The sequence below is a fragment of the Halichoerus grypus genome, chromosome 7 (assembly GCF_964656455.1).
Source record: "Halichoerus grypus chromosome 7, mHalGry1.hap1.1, whole genome shotgun sequence".
In the NCBI taxonomy this organism is placed as follows: domain Eukaryota; kingdom Metazoa; phylum Chordata; class Mammalia; order Carnivora; family Phocidae; genus Halichoerus; species Halichoerus grypus.
In genome coordinates this window covers 127,782,669-127,810,615 of record NC_135718.1, presented here as the reverse complement: position 1 = coordinate 127,810,615, position 27,947 = coordinate 127,782,669, and the positions used below count along the sequence as shown (strand labels likewise).

Below are 27,947 nucleotides of genomic sequence, written 5' to 3'. Positions count from 1 at the left end.
CCCATTGAGCTCCCCTCAGGGTCTTCCTGAGCACTTAACTCTCCCCGTTCAAAGAAGGGGGGCTGCACAGATGCTCTCACCACTGCTTCCTCGAGGCCGCTCTCCTTGCTCCTGGAAGGGGCTGACTGTGTAAGGTTGGGTCCCCATCTCAATGTGATCTGGGCAAACCAGGGAGACCATGTTTTAGCAACGGACAGATGATATCCGCAGTTTCTTGAAGCAACAAAAGCACCGCAGTGATCTTTTTAAAAAGCCGCCCCCAGTACTCACCTAAGAGGCCGGTGCGCCACTGAGCAGTAGTTGTCTCTAGTGTTTGGGCAGCTTGAGGTGATCAGCTGCACACAGAGACCCTATGGGTTCACCTAGGCCTGTCACCTCAGCACCTGGTTTTCACAGAAGTTAAGGCAGAGGACATTCACACTCCTGAGCTCCTCCCCGCTCCCCACGAGGTCTGGATGGTGCATTGAGTGCTAGGGATGGCCCTTCTCCCTAAAAGCCCACCTGGCTCTGGTCCTCTGATTGCCCAGTGCCACTGACCTGGGGCTGCACCTTTAGAGGGGGAACCACCGTTCTTAGAGGGTGGGAAACCTTACAGAGGGAACTCTGCCTCTGGATCCCTGAGCAGTCCGAGTTGGAGAGGGGTCTGTTTCTGAGGGTGCATACTGTGGTCAAGTTTTCCATATATGCTTGGAGATCAAAGGGGAGTAAAGAGCTGCAGTGATCCTAGCACCAATCCCTCAGGCTCCCCCCTAGCATGGGGGGGGGCGCAAGTTGATTTTTATTCCCTTTACTCTATGCTGAGTGGTTTGGGTGGTAGGACTTAGGAAAGATGCAACAGGTCCCAAGCAGACCAGCTGTGAGGGGAATCGGAGCAAGGCAGGTGGTTTTCGCCAGCATTTTCACCCATCTCAGGCCCTACACCAAACCCCTATCCTGACTCTTCTGTCCTGGTCACGTCTGCAGCCAGCCCATCCTCACCACCACCCCAACGGGAGGGCGAGTGTAATCAGTTTTCTAGGGAGATTCTGCCTGTGCAGCTGTGTTGGGGCTGGCCTGGGTCATCTGGGGAACAGCTTATGGTGACAGGCACCATAAGGGATTCTCTTTAGCCTCAGCCAGCATCCTGAGTAAAATGACTTTGTCTGAGCCAGAGGAATGTCACCAGCAGGGGATGTTTTCCCCCAGATCTAGCTGTGCGCTTTCCATAAGGTTTCCCCCTTTGTGGATTTCTGGGCAGAGCCTAGAGGGAGGGGGGACTGACAGAGGTGAGGCACAGAGGCTTTACTTGGAGGGGCAGGAGTCTTTGGAGCAGGGACTGAGCTGTCCCAGAACATTCCTTCACAGCCTTGAAGAGCTCATGTGGCCCTATCCCTCTTCTTCACACAAGGCAGCCTGCCCATCCTCCCTTTGGCCCTCCCCCTCCACCTGCGCTGCACCCCCCTGCCCCCCACCCCTCCACAGCAGGGACTAGGGAGCAGGCAGTAAAGAAAGCAACTCTCAGCCAGCAGCTCGACACAGGGGAGGAGCTCTCAGCTCCTGAGTTTTGTCCTTGTCCTCCCACCCCCACCCAAGGGGATTCTGGGCTAGAGGATCTCTAAACCCCTCCTCCTTGGGTCTGATTCTTGAACTGTTAGAACCCAGTAGAATATGAGGTTTCCCTCTACATGTTCCTCTTTCCTTGCCAACAAGGAAGGTGGGTTGCATGGTTGTGTCTACCTTCTACTTACCCTTCTGCTTGGGGGAGGTTCCGGTGGGCTTTTACAGGGGAAGGAGCGGGGGCCCAGAGACTTAAAGAAATAGCATGCAAATTAGCACCTGCTATTTTCAGCCAGCAGGTCAAAGCACTTTGGGTAATTGGACAGCATCACTGAAGAGAAGTGCTGTCTGGGGGCTTCTGTGAAGACAGTAAAACACAACCTCCCCTGTCAGCAGACCCAGCTCATGTGCTTGAAGAGGCCCTGACCCTGCCCATCATGGGGGTGTGGCAGAGTTGGGGGTGGTGGTGGTGGCAGAGTTGGGGGGGTGTGGTGGCCTCGTTGCCTTGACTACAGTGGGGGGGCTTGCAGGGGATGACTCTGAGCTCTTCTTTCTGGGTCCCAGGCTGCAGTTGTCGCCTGTGGCAGAAGGAATGGGGGACAGCTTGTGGTGGAGGCATGTGGTGGAGGGGGTAGACACCTGCTGATAGGAAGCTGGGAGTCAGGCACTTTTCCAGAAAGAAAACCCAGCCAAAAAGGGAGAGAGGAAAAAGGCCCATCTATCTTAGATAGGCTTCCCCTGTGCTCCTCTGGCTTCTCTTCAAAGAGCCCTTGGGAGCCATGATCTCATTTGTCTCCCGTGCCAGCGCCATCAGAGTGGCTCTTTACAAGGGGGAAACTGAGGCATGGAAAGGCCAGGAAATGTTTAAAGCAGAAGGCAGAGCCCAGATTAATACACATGAGGTCTTTCAGCCAGATTCCTGTGAGGGGTGATACCCTCCCCAGAACCCCTCCACCCCCTCCACACACACCTCAAGGGATCTCTGGAGTCACCCTGGCTCAGGCCCAAGGTCCTCCAGACCAACGTTCCATTTCCAACAGGAACATCCTGAGATAGTTAGTGGGAGGCTCTGGTCCTTGACCATAATCTCAAAGATTAATGGGGTTGGTGAGAGTGAGGCACAAAAAAGAGAAAGACTTGCCAGGAAGGTCCATGTGGTCCAAGTTCCAGTGTCACCTGCCTGGGGGTTTTGGGGCTCCAGTGTCCCCTGTTGGGTCTGACTACACACCTGATTCCTGGTGAGGCCCAGAAGTGAGACCGTTGAGACGACTAGGGTCCCAGGGTAAGCATCCACCATTCTGTCCCTTGACCTACCCTCACTTCCCCGATTTCCCGTCAATAATGAAGCTATTTACTTCCTTAGCTGGAAAAGGCCCCGCCCCTCCACAAGTCTGGGCCAGTCAGAGAGGCTCCCTTGGGGTCTGTGGGGACAAGCTGAGCCCTGAGACCCCTCCACGTCTTGGCCAGGCTGGGCTGGTAGCATCTTGGCAGAGGCAGAACAAAGAGCATTTTACCATATAGAGTGGGGTGATGAGAAAGAGAAAGAATTAAACCAGAATGCAGGGACAGGGGAAAGGACTTGGGGGAGGACCCTGGTGAATTAACCCTGTGGCCACACCGAGGTGGGATCCCTATGCTCTCCATGGAGAATGACCTGGTCACATCTCTAACTCCAGCTTTTCAAACCTACTCCCAGATCCCCCAATGACCCTGGTGACTCCTGGGGAAATCATCTGTCGGCACCTTGATAGAACCATCTATAAAAATCATTCCCGGGCGCCTGGGTGGCTCAGTTGGTTAAGCAACTGCCTTCGGCTCAGGTCATGATCCTGGAGTCCCGGGATCGAGTCCCGCATCGGGCTCCCTGCTCGGCATGGAGTCTGCTTCTCCCTCTGACCCTCCTCCCTCTCATGCTCTCTGTCTCTCATTCTCTCTCTCTCAAATAAATAAATAAAATCTTAAAAAAAAAAAAAAAATCATTCCCAGCCTCTGTGGTAACACTTCCACGACTCTGATCTCATTTACAAACAACCTAATGCTCTAAGGTGAGGCACGTGTTACTATACTTGCTTTAGAACATGAAGGGTTAAGAGAGCGGCCTCAGGTAGTTTGGCCACAGGTATGAAAGCCATGATGACATTAGTCCCAGGCAAAAAAGAAATCCAGCGGATTTCTTGTCTTCTCAGGGAGGCCTGAGTTTTCAAGAGCTCCTGGGGAGCTTCTCTCTGCTTTTGACCTACTAAGGCTGTACCTTCCCTCAGCAACTTCCAGGCCCTTCCTGGAGGATACGCCAGGTTGCCTGGGACAGATCCACTTCACGTGGTCAGATAATCCAGAATGTCAGAGCCAAAAAAATATGTACAGCTCCTCTGGTTCAAGTCCCTCCTTTTCACAAAGGAGGAAAGCAGGGCTCAGAAAGGGTAAGCGACTTCCTCAAGGTTCTTCCACAGAACCTGGGCTTCCTGGTTCCCAGGGCAGTGTTCTTTCTAGTGGTCAGCGCTTCCCACTTATTACCAACTCCCTCCCCAGGGCCAGCTTGATGCTAGGACTGAAAGGCTCTGAGGGTAGGTGGGGGAGAGTTTGGATCCGGGACACTGGAGTCACCGGATGCACAGCGAAGTGCCCCAAAGTCCAGCACCGATCCCAGTTGCGAATTCTCTGGAGCAGCAAATGAACCCGCAAGAGGAGTGGGTGCGCCCAGCTGTGTTACTGCTCCGCAAATATTTACATGACCTCTGAGGAAACCTGCCTTCTCACCACCCCACAGCTGGGAGAGGCAGCAGAGAGGAAGCACCCCCGACTAGATCTTATATAGTGAGCTACTGTTTCAGCAGTCCTAGCTTAATATCCTCCTGCCACCATCCCAAACCTCTGAGTCTCGGCATGGTTCTGAGAACACAGGACAGATAGGACGATGGGAAGACTGAGGGACAGGACAGAAGCTGCCTCTCCAATAGGACCCGATGGACCCTCAGCCAGTCTCCCTGGGCAGATGTGTGCATGTGTGTGTGTGTGTGTGCGCGCGCGCACGCACTAGCATCTATAAGCCCTCTGGCTCAAATCCGAGGCCAGAAACAATAACTTCAGAACCACAGCACCCACTGCCCCAGGTTCTCCACTACTGAGTTGGAGCTCTAATCTCTGGAGAGAAATAGGAATAAAATCTCATATGATTTGAGAAGGCACTGTAAATGTATCGTCCCTTTCATCCTCAAAGCCCTTCTCACCATGTCCCTGGCCACCCCCCCTCTCCCTGGTCCAAGCTACCACCTTCTCTTGTCTAGATTATTGTAGTACTTTCCTTTCTAGGCTTCTAGGTTCTCCCTGGTTTCCCTGTGGCTATTGTCCTCTTAGTAGCCAGGCAGGCCCTTTACCAAACATGTCAGACCTCATCACTCCTTTCCCTGAAACACTCCTGGTTTGGCTAGATGAAAAGCCAAAGTCCTCACCCTGATATGTAAGACCCTTTATTACCTGGCCCCTGGCTACCTCCTGATCTCATTTTCTGACTACTCTGCCTTGTTTACGCTGCATCAGGCACATTGACCTCCTTGCAGTTCCTTGAACACATGCCCATCCTTGCCTCAGGGCCTTTGCACATGCTCTTCACGCATAGTTTGCCAGAGAAGCCTTCTCTGACCACTGGAGCTCAAACAGCCCCTCTCCCCATCACTCTCTGCCCTTTACCCTGCTTTATTTTCCTCATGGCACACAGCGCCACATAATCTACTAGGTATTTACTCGTTTGTCATCTGTTTTTCATATGAGTTTAAGAACAACGTCTATTTTTGTCCTCTTGCTGTATCCCCAAATGTCTTATATAGTAGGTACTCTACTAATATTTATTAAATATATGAATACGTAATATGAATATGAATAATAAATGTCACGAAGTACGTATTATCATCTTTCAGACAATGAGATGAAGCACAAAGAGGCTAAAAGTAACTTATCCAAGGTTATGCAGGTGGTAAGTGGCAAACATGAGAATTAAATCCAGGTCATCTGGACTCTGGAATGTTCTATCCACATTGCCAACCTGCCTCCGAAGAACAGAAAACTAACCACAGGGACCAGTGGAGACGTAAGAGACCATATAAGCCACTGCCTCCCAGACTTCAGCGGCACCCGAAGGATCTCTTAGCTGGAGCCTCCCACAAGGAGCTTTTTGCTCCAGCTACATCCAGAAAACAGGGATCCTCTGAGGAAAGTTCACTCCAGCAAGGGCATGGGGCAACTGGCTCAGGAAGGGCTGGCGACAGGCAGATGATAAGCTCTGTCCCTCCTCTTCTATTAACACTCGGCAGAATGTCAGCAGCCCTGGGAGCCCCTAATGCTAGAAGTCCCACCACCCGAGCCCAGCCACGAGCCTGGCCACATGGCCGGGTACATGTAGATGGTGTCATTCCTGAACGGCCCCTTGTCATCAAACCCACAGGAGCCGAGACGGAAGCCAGACACTGAAGGGAAGGATGGCTGAGACACTGAGAAAGGTGACCAAGGAGAAACGGGCCGGGAAAGGAGCTGGAAGAGAGTGGGCAGTCAGCAAAAGAAGCAGGATCGAGGTTGGAGATGTGTCCCTATCTCCCAAGCTGCAGATGCCCCCCAAGAAAGAAGGGACAGGGCACAGGACAGACCCTTTTAATACCAGCTGGCCAAGGGGAGCAGGAAGGGCAGGCTGGTGAGAAGGCTCGCCCTTCTCTGGGTCAGGCCCCCAGGCTGAGCGCAGGGTCACTCACTCCTCTCTGGAAGAGTCCTTCCACCTCCCAGACACCCTCTGTGCCTGTCTGGTTGCTAAACGCACCCTGGCCACCGGCAGCCTTGCGTCCCCCCCACCTCTGCCACCAGCATTAGTGCACACACAGCCTCTTTGTACCCAGCCGCCTCACACACGTGTTCGGATGGCTCCCACAGCGTCTGTCTGTCTCGCATTCCCCTCCTTGGGGTGCACATCACGAGCGCACTGGCTCTGTTCATCTATGGCACATGCTGCAGCATCAGCCTCTCCTACCTTGTCTCCCCATGACGCTGTCTTGCATATTCAATGAATGTTGATCTGTCTCTTCTGTACGTGCCTTGGGTCTCTCTAGGCCTGACTCTTTCTGCCTGTTTTTCAAAATCCAGACTTTTATACATCTGCCTGCGCTTGTCCCATCGTCACTCCAACATAGAGGCAAGAACAATCCAGTCCTGCAGACTCTTTAGGGCACCCCTATGCAAGCTCAGTGGTTAGTCTGACTGCCTGGCTTGCTGGCCCTTCTTAGCTGCAGTGAATGGTCTTTTGCTGGCTGGCCAGAGACATCTGATAGCCCAGAGACCAGAGCTGGCCCCTCGTGGACATCCTGGGACAGCTCAGCCTTTGAGCCTGAGTCAACAAGGACTTGTATTCACAGAGGCTTGGGCTGCTCCTTCTGCCTCTTCTGCCTGTGGTCCTGAGCTCCTCGCTGTGGCTACTTTGTGGCTCTCCAAAGAAGATCCTATCCTGGAAGACAGAGAGGTCACTTAGGGGCATCCCACACGGGGGTCTCTAACTAAGATTCACTGGCCAGTCAATAACATGACCTGAGAACATATTCTGCTGGGTGCTGAGAAAAAATAGAAAATAGGGTCTCTGTCCTTGAGAAGCTCCTACTCCAGTGGAAGGCACGTGATCCCTGCCCCAGAAATTCTCCCAGGCTTAGGGGGCACATGGGCTGCATACAGAGGGAAAAGGTTTCATGGTAGACCCAGCAAGGCAGTGGGTATACCAAAAAGAGCACAGGACATGGGAGTCAGAAGGCCTGGGTTTTGCTTGAGGCAGCCACTTTTAAGTTATGTGATTCTGGCAAGCCAAGTTCCAATTTCTTCACTTGCAAATTGCGGAAAAGAATATCTAATTCAGTGTTAAGATTAAATAAAACAATGAGATATTAGTGTTTTGTAGACCATACATGCTATGCAATTGTTAGAGAATCTAAAAAGCACAAGTTACTACAGTATGGGTTATATGTACAAGTTCTAAGACAATCCAGAGTCAGAGAGCAATCATAGTGCAATGGGCTGGATTAGAAAAGGCTTCCTGGAAGGAGGGGATGTGGCAGACGAGTGGGCAACTGAATCACCACCCAGGGGGAAAAGTTCCATTCTATAGGTGGTCTTTAGGACCTTTACTGCTTTAATTTTCCAGGAGCCAACCAAGAGAAGGGAGGGAGGTAACATTTACTGAGGCCCTGCTGCATACCTAGTGTATTAATACAACATATTCCATAACATCCTTATAGGAATCTTATTCCCGTATAACTATTCCCACTGGAATGGATTCACAGCTTTCCCAAAGCCTCAGAGCTGGGATCTGAACCCAGGCCTATCAGACTTCCAGACTTATGCTCTTTCTGTAATATCAGATTGCATGGAATTTCCAGGCATTCCTTGAGCCCAGCTGGCTTATCACAGAATATAAAGTTGGTGGGAAAAGGAGGAGGGAGCTGACAATTAAAGAAGATAGAGACAAGTGGACAGGCAGGTGGGCAGGGCTGTGGGGGGGAGGGGGAGCCAAACCCATCTCAACAGCTTCCTCAACCCCTTATCCATCCTGATCGTCCACCAAATTGTCTGTCATCAAACTCAGTGAAAACCCCAGCAGCTCAATTGTAGGTTACTAGGACGCGTCAGAGGAGGGGCCACGCCTCCGGCTGCATCAGTTGCCGTGGCAACGAGCGCACATCCAGCTGCCCCTCCGGAATACCTGGCTCGCTCCAATCTTCCATCAGCCCTGATGGGTTTGAACAGATACTGTGATCCAAGTTAACCCCACACAGACTGTAGAGTGCTAACACGATTTTGTTTTAAGAATTAAGGGGTGTTTCAAGAGCCAGGAGCTCTCCGAAGCTACCCCCTTCTTCCATCCGTACCCAGGAATCAGACTCCACACCCTCCTTCCCTTCCTTTCCTCTCAACTTCCCTCTTTATAATCAATGCCGTTTGTGTCCCACCCACTCTGCAGTAAACCGTTCGGTAGATGTTAACAGAACACCAGGGCGCCTGGGTGGATCAACTAGTTAAAGTGTCTGCCTTCGGCTCAGGTCATGATCCCAGTGTCCTGGGATCGAGCCCCGCATCAGGCTCCCAGCTCGGCAGAAACCATGCTTCTCCTTCTGCCTGCCGCTCCCCCTGCGTGTACCCTCTCTGTCAAATAAATAAATAAAATCTTAAAAACAACAACAATAACACTACTGCGCCTGTGCCTCGGATCACTCGTGCCTCTCATCCTGAGGGATTTCTCTCGGCCTATGTGGAGTGCGCCAGAAAAGCCAGGATGCAATGCCCCTTGGAGTTGCCCGCAGCCCATCATAACTGGCAGTCGAAAGGTAAATATCTATGCTTCCTTGCCCACTGCGTGGAACAGCTCTGAGGAGTGTTCCATGGAATCCCCCAGAAATCCCTAAGGGCCAGTTGCCCACAGCAGTAACCTCCAGGTAAACATATCCTGCACTGGCTTCCCTTCTCTTCCCTGACTCACTTCCCCACTCCCCATCCGTATTTTCTAGAATCATCTGCCAAATAAACCACTTGCACTCAAATAAACCACTTGTCTCAAGGTCTCCTTCGGGGACCCCAGCACAAGACACTCTTCATAGACAATAAATGTATGTTTGAGTGCAGGTCATGATGGGAAAGGGGCCGTGTCCGACTGTGTGATCATGCATGCAATTAGCTTAGCTTTACTGCATAACTACCTGTGGCCCAGATCTCCCATTCACAGATGGGTGCCATGTGCCACAGGAAAACACTGGGTGAGCAGGTGCCCCTGGGTCAGAACATATCCACCTTGCTTGGCAAGCCACTTAGTTGGTCAGCCTCAAGTGAGGATCAGAAACAGCCTTTTGAAGCAAGAAGGTTAACAAACACTTTTTCAAATACTGTACTATCATTTCACATGTGCATGTGATGGCTTAGGCGCGTCCGTTTGTGAGTGCCTGCCATCACATGGCTAACAAACGAGAGCTAGCATTTGTTGAACACTTATTACATATAAACATATTAACAAATTTAATCCTCACATCAATCTCCCAGAGTAGGTCCCATTACTGCCCATGTTTTTCAGCTAAGGAAACAGGCTGAGGGAGAATAAGCACTCACCCAAACCCACATAGCTAATAAGAAGAGCCAGGACTCAGACCCAGGAGCTGAAAGCCTTCCCTCTAAGCCAGTCTACTACCCTGTCCCTGGTATGGTGGTGTGCCTATGTGGATAAGCCTGTTCTCCAAGGTCTGTTGACTTAACTGTACACCACAGGACTAAAAGAATATCAAGATGGTGTTGAAAAGCAAAACAAGATCTTCTTTTGCAAAATAAGTCAAAGCCCAAATTCAGAGAACTCATCTGCCAAGCTGAAGAAATCTTATTTGGGTATTCCAACAGCTCCTAATTAAGAAAGAGGCCATCAGCTAAATGAGCAGAACAGTAAGTTGAGATCAGAATAATATATTTCAAACCAACAGCTCTTTATACGTTTCAAAGCACTCCCACTTGTTCTCTTTCACTTGATCCTCCCAAGGCAAAAATGGTTACCTTTTTACAAATGAACAAATCAAGAGTCAGAGAGGCTAGGCGACTTGCACAAGGCCACACAGCGAGCTAGAGGGGAGCTTTGGATGAACTCCAGATCTCCAGATGCTCCTTCTCCTGCACCACAGAGAAGTATCAACCAAGGCTGCCTTTATGAATCTGTGTGTCAACACTGTAATTGTTAGATGTTATCCCCAAAATGGCAACAACCATTGTCTACTCCAACTACACATCGCTTCTTTCGCCAGTGACCCAGGAGGCATCCTACCTCCCTTTTAGATTTGAAGCCCTTCAAGGACAGAAACTGAGTTTCCCTTTTGAGCTTGAATGCTGGGTCCTCCCCTGAAGGACCCCCTATCACCCTCTACCCTAATCCTTGTGTTCCATGGGTAAAAGCCAGGCCTGGGCCAGCTGCCCATTACGTGGGAGACCTCAAGAACTGCCAGGAAACAGAGGAGATAAAGGCAGAAGAAGACTCCCCCCACCCCCACCGTCCATTCAAATTAAAAAAGATTCTCTTCTCTTTGTACAAACCTTACAAAAACCCAGTGCCCATTCCAAGAGAATTCTTGTCACTGAAGGTGGTTGGGTTGGGCATTTGGGGTTGACCAGTCAGATACCAGCCAAACTAGGGAGGAGCAAATGAGGCTCCTTCTCCGGAGGGTGGCTGCAGACAGAGGCTGAGGCCAGCTTCGCAAGGCTGGGAGGTGTCCCTTTAAGGCCTGGGCTCACTGCCTCTGGGAGCAGAGAGCCAGCCTAGGAGAAGGCAGGGGCCTACAGTTTATTTTAGTTGACATTTTTCAACGTCAGGACACTTCAGAGCCAAGAAGGAAACGAATCCCATCTGTTCCTGAGCCCCCAAGCACAGTTCAAGAGGACAGGCTGGGGAAGGGAGGGGGAGGCGAAGAGAGAACAAGAATCCTGGAACATCCAGCCACACACACGGAGCGGGAAACCACCTGAGGAGAGACACAGGGCATGGCCGACAGTCGCCAAGAAGTCCTGTTGTCCCTCCAACACACCCGCAGAGCTCTTTCAAGATGGGGCCTGCTGGCTCTGTCTACGGCTCTGCAGCCTTTGGCACAGGTCGCTGGACAGCAGTCCCGCCAGGGCTGCTGATGACACAACTCTATACCATGGGAATGGCGCCCACTGGAGGTGTACAACACGGCAGTACGGCTGCTGGCTCGGCCTGGGGTTCCTGCTCCTCACCGCCGCGCGGCTCAGACACAGCCCAGCCCAGCTGCCGTTCACATGCGCAGAAATGGAGACAGTGGGAGGGAAATCCAAGTTCAAGTAGGGAGGGAATGGAGAGCCTTCTGACCTCCTTCCCCTCTGGGCACATCTGCTCCCTATGCCCAGTGCCTCTATTTATCTCTGCACGGGAGCCCATCCTTGACTCCCCTCCTGTTCCAACTCTGGGTGCCAGTGAAGGGAAGGACAGATGGCTGTGGAACTTATCTTCTTACTGAGATTAAATTCCAGACCTTCCTATTTTTAGGAAAACAAATTCCTGTTCTCTTTTCAAGAGGTAAAAATGTCTCTCAAACTGTCATCTAGGACAGTCCGCGGCCACCCTCAAGTTGTCTATAGCGTCATGCTTTGGAGATTACCCTGGCAGGCCCAGTGTCAGGTGGTGATTGGTTTAGGTGCCAAATTTTAAGAGGATCATTGACAACTTGAGGGCTTCCAGGGGAGGGTGAAGAGGATAATCACGATCTGGAAAACTGGGTCATTTAAGAAAATAATGAAATGAGCTGGGGACTTTTTTTTTTTTGGTCTAAAGAAGAGACTATCTGAGCAATCATTAAGAACATGTTGAAATATTTGAGTGAAGATTTACACTTACTCTATTTTTCTTGGATGGCAGCATTTGAATCAAGAGGCCGAAGGGAAGCTGATTTCAGGTGGATATTTAGAAAGGTTCTCATAATTTTGTTCTATAGGAAATAAAATAAGCTCATTGTGTCTACGCAAGGCAACACCAAAAGAGTGGCTATCAGGAATGCTATAAAGAAGATTCTTGTCCCTTATGGGAAGATAGACTAGTCCAAAATCACTGAGAAGCTTTAGAAAAATATGGCTTCCCGAGTAGCAGAGAATCTGCCTTGGTAGGTCTGGAATGGGATTTGGAATCTAAATTTTTAAAAAGTCCCATAAGCTATAAAACTCTTAGAAGAAAACACAGGGGCAGAGGTTTGTGACACTGGATTTGGCCGTGACTTCTTGGATACAACACCTAAAGCATAGGCAACAAAAGAAACATTAGATAAACTGGAGTTCATCAAAATGAAAAACTTTTGTGCTCAGAGGACACTAATAACAGAATGAAAAGGCAACCCATAGGACGGGAGAAAATATTCGCAAATCATATGTCTGACAAGAGATTAATAACCAGAATATATAAAGAACTCCTACAACTCAACAATGACAACACAACCCAACTAAAAAATGGGTAAAGGACTTGAATAGACATTTTTCCAAAGATGACATACTAATGGCCAATAAACACATGAAAAGATGTTCAACACCGCTACTCGTCAGGGAAACACAAATCAAAACCACAATGAGATACCACTTCACACTCATTAGGATGGCTATTATTAAAAACCCAAACAAACAGAAAATTGTAAGTGTTGGCAAGGAGGTGGAGAAATTGTACCCCTCATGCGTTGCTGGTGGAAATGTAAAATGGTATGGCCCTGTGGAAAACAGTATAGAGGTTCCTCAAAAATTAAAATAGAGTAACTGTATGTGATCATATGTAACTACATATGATCTGATAGTCCTACTTTTTGGTATGTACCCAAAGAATTGAAAGCAAGGGCCTGAACAGATATTTGTTCACCAATGTTCACAGCAGGATTATTTACAAGAGCCAGAAAGTGGAAACAACCCATCCACAGCTGAATGGATAAATAAAATGTGGTATATCCCTACATTAAAATATTATTTAGCCCTAAAAAGGAAGGAAATTCTGGTACATGCTACACATAAATGAACCCTGAGGACATTATGCTAGGTAAAACAAACCAGTCCCAGCAGGACACATACTGTATGATTCTGCCTGCATGAGGTACCTAGAGCAGTCAAGTTCACAAAGACAGAGTAGAATGGTGGTTGCCAGGGGCTGGGGGGAGGGGAAAATGATAAGTCAGCATTCCATGGGGACAGAGTTTCAGTTTGGGAAGATGGAAAAAGTTCTGGAGATGAATGGCAGTCATGGTTACATAACCATGTGGATGCGCTTCATGCCATTGAGCTGCACTCTAAAAAATTGTTGATGTATTAGCTATATATTAAAAAACATGTATTTTGCCACAATTTTTTAAAAACTGTAATTTTTAAAAATAGGATTCTTTTGGCAGCAAATTCACCTTCCTCATTCTAGTTTGCTGAGCTTCCGTTTGAAGAATGTGCCTTCCCTGAGCCCCCACAGACTGGCAACCCAGGGAAGGCCTGGTGTTTGGATGGAGCGGAGAGAGCTAAAAAACACCCAAGGGGCTGCTCCCCCAGCAGATAACTGAGAGCACTCCGAATCACTGTCATCTTGCATGGCTCACTCGGACGGCTTGTGGCTGATCGTGTGTCGCCCAGTGGGGAAAGCAGAGGCTTCACCTCTCCTGCTAGCCTAGTGCTGGGAGGCAGGAGACTGAATGGCAATGGGCAGTGGCTGACAGGGGTCAAGGAGGTGTCACTGTGTGGTTGAGAAAGGAAGCCCTACAGGCCACCCCTACAGGGAACAGCCCTACTCAGTTCATGAATAGGGAAAACAATTTTCGGAGAAACAGGACATTTTCTAAATTATAAAACCTGGACGGAAACCACAGTGGGGGTTGGGAGGGCCAAGAAGGGGGCTGAGCAGGGGCCGCTCAGGTCTGCATGTTCTCTTGCTGGAATTGAGGATGCCCAGTCTCTAATGAAAAAGCACAACACTTAACCATGCAGACACATAACTGAGGAGTGACTGCTTACATGAAAATTACTGGGATTATAAGTGGGTTCCCCTCAGCTCTGACTTCCTTAGCACACTGAAGGGTGGGTGTGTTCCCAGGCCTGGCAGGGAAGTCAACAACGGAGAAACCTTAAAACTATCAAGCGTTAAGAGTTCCTGCTAACTGCAGACCACCCATAAACAACACACATGAAATCATCTTGGAAACCAGCATCGCAGATTGTAGTCAGGTCCACTTTATGGATACTTCCATGCCAACACTTTCTTCTCCAGAAAGCCTGGGTTTGCACGTTCTCATTCATGCTAGGCTAAGTGAAGTCTGCTTTTTTTTAACTGATTCAGGAGCACACACCCTGTCCAGAGGGAAGGGGATAAAGAAAGGGTGGATTAAGCTCATCTTTCCTGGCTCCCCTCTGCCTAGCATCCCATGCCCTCACACCCCCAAAATCGATGCTCCCAGGTTTGGCCAGCTGCTGCTACATCTGTCCCAGCTGCTGATTCTGAGTGGCACTCGGGTGAAACTGCACAGTCCCTGGGGGCAAGTCTGGGACCCTCAGGGGGCAGGAGTCCTTCTCCTCCTTCAGAATGGCATTTTAACAATAACGATAATAACCAGTAACAGCAAAAAAAAAAAAAAAAAGCTAACATTTATTGAGCATTTACAATGAGCCAGGGATTATTCCAAGCACTTTCTATGTGTTTAGCTATTTAATCCTTATAATCATCCTGAGATAGGTTCTATTATCTGTATTTAGCAGACAGACAAACTAAAGCCTGGAGAGGTTACCTAACTTCCCCAAGCTCACACAGCTAGGAAGTCCTGCCACCTGCGTCAGACTGGGATCTCTCCAAAGGCAGGAGTCCTGTGCCTTCCAACGTTTGGGAAATCTTCTGCCATGGCCATTGCGTGCACCGTGGAGGACGGCTCTCACCTCCCTCTGTCTGGGAGCTTCCCGAGGGCTGGGGCTGCGGTCCTTCCAGCACATGGGGAACTTTCAGAGCTCTCTGCCTCACAGGGGTTGTGCCTCCCTTTGCCCCACCCAACTGGGAGCTCTCAGAGGGCAGGGACCGGATGCTTCCTCAGAGAAGCAGCTTCCCAGCACAGCGGCTGTACAAAGCAGCCCGTCAGACACCTTGGCTCTCCTTCCTGCCCGGCAAAGCCCTCGGAGCACAGGAGGAGCTGGGTGGCTTTTCTGCAGTCCCAGCTCCAGGCTGGTGGATCTGAGCGTGAGGTCGGGCTGGCCCCGGGGATTGAAGAGGCAGTAAACAACCCCATTCATGAGTCAGTTGTTTTGCTCCAGAGCAGCCTCATCAGCCGGACAGGCCCTGCCCAGTCCCTCCAAGTTTGTCCCCAAGGGTGGGGAACAGTGGATGGCCTGGAGCTCAGCTCTTAGTCCTTTCCTAGGAGGGGCTACTTTCCATTCTCTTGAAGCTTGGGGGTTTTTATTGGGAAGAGGTAGTCCCTGAGAGGGGTAGGGGGAAGGGGTGTTTGTTGTCACTACTTGTGTGGTCCCTTGCAAAGTTTCAGCAAACCAAGAAGGAAGAGAGGAAGTAGCAGTGAACTGAAAGATGCTCTGGAGAAGGTTCCAGAACCACTACAGCTCTTCGATCTCACGGCTTGGAACAGTTGGGCCAGGACCCCTCCCACCTCCCACACTTCTTTCTTTCTATCTTCTCCTTCACTTCCCAGACTGTTGCCTATGCCCACGTTGCTCCACAAACCCAACCCTGCCAATTGGGGGCAGAAAAGATGAGGGTCCCTGTGGGGCAAAGTACAGGAAGGAAGGGTTTAACAGGCCGGGATAGGGGCTCGGAAGTTGCATTACTGGTAGAAGGTCTGCAGAGGAAGAAACCAGAGCAGTGGAAACTGAGTGCCATAGGGGAAGGCACGGGACAGAGGGGCCGGGAATCCCGGCGAGGGAAGGGGGAGCCACCAGTCCCACTTTTCTGTTTCAGTAGTGCTTTTATTTTCTCTTCCTGTTAGACTCGGAGGTAGATAGGTGTAGTCCTCTCATCCTCTTTTTACAAAGGGGATAGCAGATTAGGTTGTCCGAGGCCCACACGGAGCTGGCAGAACGGGGACTAACGCCATTTCCTCCCCAGAGCCCTTCCCGTTAGCCTTTTGAGGGCAAAGGACCGGGCAGGGCGGGGCATGCCTTAGAAGGACAGCCACCCGGGCCAATGAGAGGGAGGTCCCGCCATTGACCAATCAGCCCCTCCAATGGCGGCCCCACCCACCACACCAAAGCCCGTAACACACCACATCAAATTTCGGGGGCAGCCACGACCAGTGTCCAAAGGCCCCGCACAGCTGTCTCTTGTCACAGCACAGCAACCCAAACTCCTGTCGTGAGTCCCACTCCCCTCTGAAGGAATCCCGCTCCACTGGTCTTCCCCCTGCCCTCCCTAGCCCCCTTGCCCCACGGTGCAAGGGGCCTTACCCGGTAGTGATGTCGTCGTCCTCCGTCATGGTCTTGCCCATGAGGTCGCTGTCGCTCATGTAGCCGGACTTGAGGTCCACCTCGTCCGAGTCCAGGGACTCGACCAGCTCCAGGCGGGAGATGTGGCTGAGCTTGCTGGGGCTGCGCATGGGCATGGTGTGCGAGTAGTGGGCCCGTTCCCCGTGCATGTACCAGGCGGGCGGCCCCTCCGAGCGGCAGCCCCCGCCCACCGAGGGCGCGTCCCCAGCCTGCAGCCGCGGGCTGGACTGGCCATAGCGCCAGGAGAGGGGGGACGAGCGGCTGGAGAGGCTGGACACACTGCGAGGGTTGGCGTCATCACTGTCGTAGCACGTCATCTCCAGGGAGCTGGGCAGAGGGCAGAAGGACACTGGTTTTCATTCTGGCAGGGCCGCTCTGGGCCCTGTCCCGGCGGACTGCACTCCAGCGACCCTTCCGCCTTCCCAGGCCCTCCCGCCTCCTCTGCACCGGCCCACGTGGGCTCCAGGAACCTCCAGGAGGCCTCTCTTCGGTCCGGCACCCCTGTTAGTGTTACCTGAAGTTGTCAGATGAAAAGGATTCTTAAGTGCGAGGGAACCAATCCCATATACTGCCTAAGGGCATAGATTTTATGACATGAGCTGGGTTTTAGTCCTTTTCTACCATTTATTTGTAAGTGAGCTGGAGGTGAACTCATCAATCTTGCTAAGCCTCCATTTCCTCATCTGTAAAATGGGGATAAATAGCATATTAGCTACTCCACAGAGTTGTAAGGATCACATATGTAAATGTCTAACGCAGTGCCTGGTATATACAAGCTGCTCAATAAATGGGAAGAGTCCAGTGGGATCGCTTGGGGGAAGTGGGACAGACTGGTCACCCGAGCTGCAAAGGCCTTGATCATTCATTTGTTCAGGGTGTGTCTATCACCTCTTTTCTATTAATAAGCTAAGAGCTAATTGATTCCCAAACCAGAGATGGCAAAGCCTGGAGTGGGTTACAGAGGGTATAGGCAAAGCTTTGGGAACCTGAGATGCGTGGCTGGTTCCCAATAAGACTAGTGAAAGGCCTAAGCTGTCAGGAGAAAGCAGCAGCACCTCACCAGAGAACAGAAGCAGCCTTAACTGGAAAGAGGAGAGAACATGGGAAATGGACAACGGGGTGAAGACAGGATGTGCAGGGCCCCACGCCTCAGGCCCTGCTAGGCCAGGCCAGGAAAGCATGCCCAGGTTTGTGCTGGATGACCTGACACAGAGGGAGTCTGGGAGTTGGAGAAGGAGATGCCTTTCTCCCCCAGGGACCCTCTGCAGGTGGCTGCAGAGAGCAAGGATAGTTGGGATCTGTTTGGAGAGGTGGCCTGGATGTGGGTTCAGACAGAGACTGATCATCCCACTCATCCCAGCAGCGTTGCCAGCCCCAATCAACCATGGGTAGGGTCTCAGGGGCTCGGCCTGACATCAAGGGCCCCGCGTCAGGGTTGCGTAACTGAAATAGGATCCATAGGCCTGGAAAGATGGGTAGCTAGGGCAGTCTGTGGCTGCAGGACTTACACAAGCACACGAACCCCCACTCTGTGAACACATCTATTTCTTAGTCACTTTGGGGGGTTAAGGTATGAGTGGGACACTGATTTTTATATTCTTGTTTTTGTAATGCTCCTTGAAAAAATGAAAATCCTCCCAAATTGTGTCTACCAACCCTGAGAAAATAAGGGTTTTTTTTTTAAAGATTTTATTTATTTGAGATAGAGTGAGAAAAAGAGAGAGCGCACGCACACAAGCAGGGGGGAGGGGCAGAGGGAGAGGGAGAAGCAGGCTTCCCAGACGCGGGGCTCGATCCCAGGATCCCCAGATCATGACCCGAGCTGAAGGCAGACCCCTAACCGACTGAGCCACCCAGGCGTCCCCAAGGGTTGATTTTTTTCGATCAACAGAACTGGAGGAGCCCAAAGACCCTTGAATCTGAGCACGCAGGTGGTCTCTACAGAAGTCCTGTGCACAAGCTGGGGGTGCCCTGGCTGGGCAGGGCAATTTGTGAGCACTGCCTCTGACCCTCTGTGGGGCTTCCTGACCTGGCATGCCTCCAGCTTCTCCCCTCCGGGCCCTCCTCTGGTGTTTGGCGTGTGCTTCGTCACATACTGTGTTACTTCTGTTTCTAATTACTGTGGACCTCGGAGCGAATGGAAGTTCCGTGAAGGAGACCGTGGGCCTGTGTGACTGGCCACCTCGCTCACCACTGTATGTTAGCACTTTGCGCAGGGCCTGGCATGTTCTTGGGTCCAGGTACAAGAACCAATCAATGAGGAGCAGACCCAGGACGAATGTGCTGAGTTGAAGAGCAGTGACGTTCTCGTCGTCAGACTCAGTCCCGGGACGCACGCAGGTAGGGTTTAATGAAAACAAGCTGACCGTGACGATGAGATGAGAATGGGAAAGGAAAGGATGATGATGGCCATGGTGACGACGCTGGAGAGGTCCAGGACAGCCTGTTTCCCTAGTCAGTCTACACCGCGGCAATAAAATTAGTGCACAGTGTGGGTTGTGCGTATGCGGATCATCCAGATCCCTCAGTGCTATTCCTGGCCTACTCCTGCTTAGCTCTCTGCACTAAAAGTGCCTCTTCCTCGGTTCTGCTGCTCTTTTTTACCCCACCCCCCCAACCCATCTCCAGACATCTCTAAGTCAGCAGGGGAGGATTCTAGCTTAAAACGTCAGTTCTTGCCTTCCAGCCTTGCATCTGGCACTTCAGTCTTGCCTTTCTCTCTCTCTCTCTCGCTCTCTCGCTCTCTCTCTGGGGTGGGGAGAGTGGCGGGCTTGGAGGGAGACTTTCATTTCCTCTCCAGCTCCAGCCCCCTGACCCAGACGCTCTCCTTGCTGGGGAAACGAGCCAGTAGAAATAGAGGAAGCAGGACAGAAATAAAAGATTTCTGAAAAAGGAATTGAATCTAGAGCTAGCCTCTAAGTTCCAGAGTGAAAATAACCTGGCTGGAACTGCTCACTGGACGGGAAGCTCCCCATCAAGCATGAAGCCTGTGTTTGTTCTGGGGTTTGGTGCCCAGCACCGTGCCTGGCATGGGTTCTAAGCTTGCCAGACACAGAACCCACCCTCATCAGCCGGCGTGACTCCGGCAAGGGACCCCTCTCCCCAGCCTCGGCTGCTACTTCTCTAACCCAGACGATATGAACATACCCTGCCTCCTCCCAGGACGGAGGGAAGGGCTGATGGATGGAAAGCACTTTAAAAAGTAAAAAAGCCCTACATACTCAGGGAATCGTTTTGGCTATCAAAGCATGGACCAGGAAGAATATAAACCAAAGGCTAAGAGAGGAAGTGGCTCTGGGTCCACAGTCAACAGCAAAACCAGCTCAGGGCTCTTGGTTCCTTTTCCACAAAGGGAGGCAGAAGCCAGAGGTCGGAGGCTCTCCCCTCCAACCAGCCAGCTCTCTCTTCTCCACCCCAAACAGAAAGCAAAAAGGGGTCAGGCTGTCCTGCTTCACGGGCTGGCTGCTCAGAGTCAGTGGGACCAGGACACGGAAGCCGTTGCTTCTACCCTTCCCCTGCGGGTGAGTCATTTGGGGTGTGACCCCCTCAGCAACTAAGCACTTTCTGCCTTCTTTGGCATGGAGCTGGCATATGATTTGGTTGAGAGCTGTTCCAGCAACTTCCCTGGATGAGGGAAGGAGGATGCTCAAGATTTCCTCCACCGAGTCCCTGAACTGGTGAGCCAAGCTGAGCCCGGCCCCTGTCTCACTTGGGTCCTGCTCAGGACTGTGAGGGATGGAGGTTGGGAATAGATGTAAAGGGGCCTGAGCCCCAGGGCCTCCAGGAGCCTCCCCCCATGCACTCTTTTCCTCAGATGTCCTTGACCACATCCCTTTCAGTAGGCTGGGTCCTGCAAACCCCACAGAATAGAGGCTTTGATTTAGCACTGAAAATATTTCAGCTATCTGGGAGCAAAGGGCTGAGTGTCCAATAAGGAGGATGGGACAGGGCTAGGCAGAGTAGTGGAAAGAGGAGGAGGGGTGTTCTTAAGCAGAAGAAGAACTAGAGCTGATGGGTGAAAGCTATGAAGCCTGATTTCTGTTCCACTGCCTGGTCATGGCAATCCCACGGTGCACAGAGATGATTGACAGTTAGTGAGTTCTCTGTCACTGGAGGTATGTCAGTTTAGTCTGGCTATCACGTGGCCACACACCTGGGCTCAGCAAAGCCCCTATCCTTTTGTCCTTCTGTCCCAACTTTGCTTTCATTTTCCTACCCCAGGAGATGGGGAGGAACCGATCTGCAGTCCAACTGGACAGGCCACCTAATCGCTCTCAGCCTCCCTGCTCCACACCCCCCAGGATTTCCCAATCCTGGCTGTCTGCTCCCTCTCCTTCTACCCCCTGCCTGGCCCTCTATCCCCCTTGGAGCTGACAGCATGAGCTCATCTGAGCAGCTCTAGGAGCCAGTGGGGGAAATTCTGAGTCATGGCAGAGGCCGTGGTCAGTATGCCGCTCCAGGGAGAGGTGCCATGGGAGGGCGGAATGCCCTACACTGCGGGAGGCTGCAAGGTCTCTGCAGGGTGGGGTGAAGGGGCACAGCCCCATGGTGTGGATCTGGGTGACATGGAGCCTGAGCACTCAGGCTCCCTCAGCCACTGGCTGAAGAGGCAAGGGGACACCTAACTGAAAGAAGAGGGAAAAGATGCTGGGTGTTGGGATGGGCACGATTCTAGAAGCCTCTAATAACAGAAACTTCAGGACAGGAGGAGGACAGCATCTGTAACAGATGAGGAGACTGGTGTTGAAGGAGGGAAAGTGCACAGGAAGGTCACGCCCTGAATCATGGGGTGGCTTCCCATTCCCCACTCTTGTGCTTTTCAAACTCATTTGCTCAAAATGAAATCTCATGCTCAAGCGCAAGCAGATCCCAGGCAAAGCCAAGCTTCTTTTGCCAAGATGGCCAACTCTCCTGTCCCTGCCGTGGTGGCACCGTGGGGCTCTGAAGCCCTGCTCTCCAGACTGGGAGAGAGAAAGAGCAGTGGAGGGTGTGGCCCCCTCGGCAGCTTAGACCTACCTGTGAGTCACCTGGGACCCTCGCAGACTGGACATGGTCTCTTCCAGGTTCTGTCGAAGATCCAGGACATTCTGCACTGTCCTCTTTCTCTGGGACTCTGGGTCTAGAGGGAGAAAAGAGCAGCTGGGTGAGTGGAGAACTTTCTGGTGAGAGCTGAGGGTGTCAAGGAGTGGAGACTGACCATGTCCCGAGGACACTGCTCCCCAGGCCATGCTGGTCACCCTAGACACATGCCCTTGAACCGCCTGACGTCTTGACCCTAGGTGGGTGGGCCACCCAGACCCCCTGAGGAACTGTTTCTTCTGGCTTCATTTTTGGAAGGCCTTGCTTCTCAGAGCAGAGGTCCCTGACAGGCAAGGTTCCTGTGGTTGAGGTCAACTGGAATGTCTGCCCCAAACCCCATCTCTAGTGATATGTTGGTAAATGTTTAACAACCAGCCCTCAGAGGTGGGGACGCCCTGACTTGGAGTGTTTGCCAATTTCTGTGGTGTAAATATTCCTCCCATGACTCTTTTAAGCTACCAACATGATGTCACTGACCGCAGGGTTAGGAAGAGATGCTACCAGTCAGCTCTGGGAAGCTGGTAAGAGCCAGCTCCAGCATGTCACACTCCCTGGGCCCCAAGCACTGACTGGGAATGTCTGGAGTTGCTCTATGGGGCTCAGGGGGGATAGTGCAGATAGAGCCCCTAAAAGTGAGGTGGCTGGTGGGGAGGTTGGAAGGCATGAGCAGTCATTCTCTGGAGCACAGACTGAGCTCTGGGCAACAGTGCGCTCCCAAGTGAGGAGGATTGTATGGGTATGGCCGCCACCCTCAGAATCCTAAACGATCGGGGGTCCTTTTATTCAACCTTGGTTTCCAGGCAGAATGTTAACATGGTCAGATGAGAAGAATCAATCTACAACAGCAAAAAGCAAACAGAATTTATCCCATCTCCTTTCCAGAGTGAAAATAACATCCAAAAGATGAAGGGGTTCTGAGCATGAAGAACTCAAAGAACTTTCTCCATCTTTCTATCAATCCATCCAGTAAACCTTATCAAACACAGTTTATGCCAGTAGGCCCTGAGGACACTAAAATGAAGAGGACCTGTCCCTGTCCCATGGTTTACCTTCTTTTTTTTTTTTTTTTTAAGATTTTATTTATTCATTTGAGAGAGAATGAGATAGAGAGAGAGCATGAGAGGGGGGAGGGTCAGAGGGAGAAGCAGACTCCCTGCCGAGCAGGGAGCCCGATGCGGGACTCGATCCCGGGACTCCAGGATCATGACCTGAGCCGAAGGCAGTCGCTTAACCAACTGAGCCACCCAGGCGCCCCCATGGTTTACCTTCGACTATGGGATCCAAATTCACTGAATGGAATCAAATCCCCCAAGGCCTCCCTGAAAGGCAATGTATGGAGAGTCAGGGGCCTACAGAGAGCTGATTGCAAAGCAATGGAGAAACCCCAAGAATCCTGACTCTGAGGCTACTTCCCTTTTCTATCCTGAAACCCTCTGTGGTCCTCCCCTGGTCAAACTGCCCTCTTGGTCCCTCCCCGACCCACAGACTCAGCAGGGGCATGAGGTTCTTTTCGCTGCCAAAGGGAACATTTCCGAATCCCTTCAGAGGCCCATCTTCCCCCAAGAATATACTCAGGCCGGCTGGCAGGGGGCTGCTCTGTCTTGTTGGCCGAGGGGGGACTGGGGAGGGTGGGCAGGAAGCCAGGCGGCACCTTTGCTGAGAACCAGCTCCACACCCAGACCCAGGCACCTCTCCTCTCCCTGGGGGAGCCTACAGGAGGCTGCTACTGCTGGTAGGGTCGCTCATGGTGAGCATCATGTATCCGGCTTCCATGCTGGTGGCAAGAAGGGGCAAATGGCAAGCCTCCGTGCCAGGGGCCTGAGCTCTGTCCCACAGAAGTGTCGTCACTTCTGTGGCTGCCAATGCCTATTTATCCTGGCAAATGTCACCTTGTGAGCTTCTCCAAGGCTTTAACGGATGGCTTGGCATGGAACACAGACAGGATCAGAAAGTATACACATATATTTTTAAAGCTTGGTTCCCAAATGCCTGTGTGGGGACTAAGAACATTGTGCCAAGATGTGGGTTCCTGGGCCAGGGCAATTCTTTCTATGGGTTTGGCAGCGATGAGGGAAAGGCGCACATAACTCTAAGGGGTGTGCAGTCCCAAAGAGGAAGGTGACCAAGAGTTACTCAGAGACTTGTGTGCATGCCAACCCTGTGCATGTATCAGCTAGTTGAATCCTCACAACGTTTACGGGAGGTTTGTGCTCTTGTCCCATTTTACAGACGGGAAAACTAAGACTCAAAACCATGGAAGAAATTGCCCAAGGCCACAGAGCGGAGTCGAGCCCCGGAAGAAACTCGTATTTCTTGTGATCTATCACAGGGTATCTCTGCACCATTACTATCAAGCATGGTGACAGCACACAGTAGGTGCTCAATGAACATTTCAATAGACGGATGCTACCACAAAAAATGTGCCAAGAAATACATTTTTAAAAAGAATGGATAGGGGCGCCTGGGTGGCTCAGTGGGTTGAGGGTTTGACTCTCGGTTTTGGCTCAGGTCACGGTCTTGCAGTTGTGGGGTCGGCTCGGCGCTGGGCGCGGAGTCTGCTTGGGATCCTCTCTTTCCCTCCCCCTCTCCCCCTCTCCCTATTCGAGCATGTGTGCGTGCGCTCTCTCTCAAATAAATAAATAAAATCTTAAAAAAAAAAAGAATGGATGGATATATGTCCCTTTAGGAAGATGTCTTTTTTTTCTTTTTAGGGAAAAGTATTTAATACACATGGTAGCCAGCCCCAGGAGGGTCCCTCTGTATTCTCTAATGCTCCTGGCCCTGGGACATGGGGGTGTGGGGGTGTGGGTGTGGAAACCTGGATCTTAATGCTCTAGTAGTGACAAAAAAAGAGACACTTTCCTACTTCTCATTGCACTGATCACATTGCCCTCTTCCCTCAAAGACCACCCTATCCCGCTACCTCATTTCCATGTCGGTAGGGTGGGGTGGGAATACCCCAAAGTCTCATAGACTTGCTGAAAATTAGAGCCACAAGAGTCCTTGGAGGTGACCCGGTCCAAGCTGGTTACAGAAGAGATGGGAGGCTGAGGTCCAGCGAGGGGGAGATGAGCTGGAGGTCTCGGAGAGACGTTAATGGAATAACGTCTGATGCCAAGCCTGCCGGCAGCGTAGGCTACGCGCATACACAGCAGGAGTTTGGGTTAGACCCTGATTTGCTGGAGGGTGACCTAGATCTGCATCTGCTCCTAGGCCTGGGTGGGTCCTGCCGAGGCTACCCCCCTGAAGCTCCCTCCGTGCCCCAGCACTGCCCCCTGGTGGTCATCCTGGGCATGCCAGCCTGCTTCTCAAAGGTTCAGCTCAGGGTGGTGGCTCCTGAGAAGTCTGGCTGTGCTCCACATTTGTGGGTGACGGATACCTTCCTCGGGGTACAGAGGTAGCCCCATGATGAGAGGACTGACATGCACATACAGGGAAGGCCTCTGGAGCTCAAGAAGCTGCAGACACATTGGCTAGGTTGGGGGGCAATTTGATGTTCACGTCCATGACCCCAAGGCAAATCTTTACATATTTAACTAGAAAATATGAATAAAGTTGCATTTGCAAAAGAGTTCGCCCCACCCCTCACCCTTGCCCCCTCTTGACCTTCACTCCATCCACCTGACTCATACCTAAGCTTCACCGGTTTCTCACCATCTCCCATGAGGATCAGAGATGGGGTGAAGGTCTGTGAGGCACACACCATTTTGTGATGATGACCCCAAAGCTTGCTGATTTGTTTTACTGGATAAGTCATGGTGCCTCAGAGGTCACCTCCATGTGTCTTGTCAAATGTTTAGTCTGGGTGTGGGATAGGCCTAGGGGACATAACAGAGTACAGACACAGCAGAGAGGGAGGGCCTGGTAGCTCCTCTCCTCCCTCAGCGTCCTTCCCTGTGGGATGCAGTCAGCACACCCCCAGCCTATTTGTCATCTTTGTGCAGATGAGAAAAAAGCGTTCTCCAGGCCGGCTTAGCTAGGGTCTTGCTCTTGCTTGGGCCCACGCTGTGGCCAGCAGAGCACACCTGTCCCCTCCATTGGATGCCCTGATCCGAACACCCCTCACAGCCCTACTCTGAGGGTCTGGGTATGCTCGCTCTTAACTCCTATAGAATAGGGTCCAGCTGTAAGAATGGGGTGTGTGTGTGTGTGTGTGTGAAGCAGGGTTGGACAAAGGCCAGGTAGGGCTCCTGCAGCTCTGGGTTGACAAGGAGGTCTATGGGGGGAGCTCATGAGGTTGTCCCGGGCGGCTGCTCCAAGCCTTTCCCTGCAAAAGGAGCAGCAACCAGGGAGGATGTATGTGCTCCTCTGGCTCAGAAGAGAGCAAGAGTCTCCCCCAACCCAGCCATCACCATGGTAACTCACAGGTGCCACCAACAACATCACCCTCCCAGCATGCACTGGGCATTGCAAGGTAGGATGGTGTTTCTACACACTGTTGCCCCTTATGCAAGACCACAGAGGGCATACTGTTTGTCATGAGTCTCTGGGCTCACGGACTGGCAATCAAATAAACCTGACACACAGATACACACACACACAAATGCAAATAATGTCGCTCCTGAACGCTTACCACACGGCGGGCATGACCCTAAGCACTTTCCCTATCTGTGGACTCCAAAGCTCCTGTTTTTTCCACTACAATACAGTGCCCCGAAATACACATGTCTCCAGACATACACAACTACTTGTGGTCTGGCCAGTAGTTTGTGGAAACCATTAGAATCACATGCGTGGGGGCGCCTGGGGGGCTCGGCCGGTTAAGCGTCTGCCTTCCGCTCAGGTCATGATCTCAGAGTCTTGGGACCGAGTCCCGCATCAGGCTCCCTGCTCAGCAGGAGTCCGCTTCTTCCTCTGCCCCTCACCCCACTTGTGCTCTCTCTCTCAAATAAATAAATAAAAATCTAAAAAAAAAAAAAAGGAATCACACGTGTGCAGGTCTGCAGTTCTGCAGACATATGCACCGAGAGGTTTATGTGGACCCCTCCTCCACTGTAGGTGAGGAAGGAAAAAGAGGAAAGCAGTAGCATAGGGGTCGTTTAATCTGGAGAAGGGATAATGCACAGGGAGGAAGCACTGTGCAACTGGTGGCAAATCAGGAAAACAAGCTTCCCCAGGAAGGCAAGACTGTGAACTTGAACTAGACTAGGAACTAACCAAGAAATGGAGACGCTGGGGCAAGAATGGACAGGGCGGTGTAGTAGCAAGAACACAGTTCTTCGAGTCGGAAAGACCTGAGTTCAGATCCTGCTCTGTCCTTTCTCGGTGTGTCTGACCTTGCACAAGGCACCTCAGCTTGCTGCAAGTTTCCCCCTCTGTAAAATGGGGAGAATAATGGTGCCCCGCTGGGAGGGTTGTGGTGAGGGTGACAGTGCTCATTCAGGTAAAATGCCGTGCGCGGCATTTGGCACATAGTAGGTGCTCTATAAACGGTAGCTCTTGTTCATCAGAAGGTACAAAGGGGCCCGTGAGCAAAGGGTGCACGCTTGCACTGGGGCTGGGGCTGGCTTCTTGGTTCTCTCCTTTGCAGGTGGGGGGTGCCAGCCCCACAGGTGCAGCTCGGGTGGACTGCCCATCCTCCTCTGGGCCCTTGCCCTGGCTGGGGGAGGCCCTCATCCTGGGAGGCAGGGAGTAGACGAGGTGGAAACAAAACTTCATCCTTGAGTCATCAGGTCTGATGACAGTCCTGCACCATAGTGATGTTCCATCTTCAAACCCGCTCCCCCGGACCCCGGCTCAGCCGAGGGAGAGGCTGGGCCTTGGGGGCCATCCCTGGCCAGCAGTCTGAAATCGGAGGTAGTAAGGGATGGGGGCCTCCAACGCAGGCTAAGAACCCCACCAGATTTAGGGAGGTGTGGGGAGGAGGAGGGACTCCAGGGGATCCATCCCCCAGCAGTCAAATTTACCCAAGTTCTGTACAATTTTAATTATTAGCTGACAATTAAGTAAACTGTGATAACTGACTGCCGAAATCTTAATTACTTCCACCAATGTTTCAGAAACCGCATTAGTCGTTTAGCCCAGGGCAGAGGCCACAGAGGACTGGGTTCTCGGCTGACTTCTGTACTGGCTTCTGCTGTGAGTGGCTGGGCTCCGTGAGAAGCCACAGGAGAAACGGAAGTGACTCAAGGGCAAGAACATTTTCAAGTCTTGGCATTTCGGGGCTCGGAAGAATCATCTGCCCTCTCACTTCATAGATGGGGGAAAAACAACACCTCCCTCAGGCCCAGAGAGCGGAAAGGCGTGCCCCGAGTCTCCCAGGTGGTGAACAGCAGGGCAGGTGTGCTCTCGGCCTGGGGCTCTTCCTGGCTGGGTTGTGGGCTGCGGATGAGAGGCACTGAGATGTGTCC

General features: G+C 51.7%; 1 protein-coding gene across 5 annotated transcripts in view; it reads right to left on the bottom strand.

The window, feature by feature from the left end:
* Positions 1 to 27,947, bottom strand: part of NAV1 (neuron navigator 1) — a 247,772-nt gene that overhangs the window by 75,455 nt on the left and 144,370 nt on the right. For all 5 annotated transcript variants that reach the window (XM_078078260.1, XM_078078261.1, XM_078078263.1 and 2 more), the window contains exons 5-6: positions 21,535 to 21,637; positions 16,480 to 16,845 (exon numbers count right to left, since the gene is read on the bottom strand). In XM_078078260.1, coding sequence (XP_077934386.1) covers positions 16,480 to 16,845; positions 21,535 to 21,637 — 469 coding nt within the window. The remainder of the gene's footprint in view (positions 1 to 16,479; positions 16,846 to 21,534; positions 21,638 to 27,947) is intronic.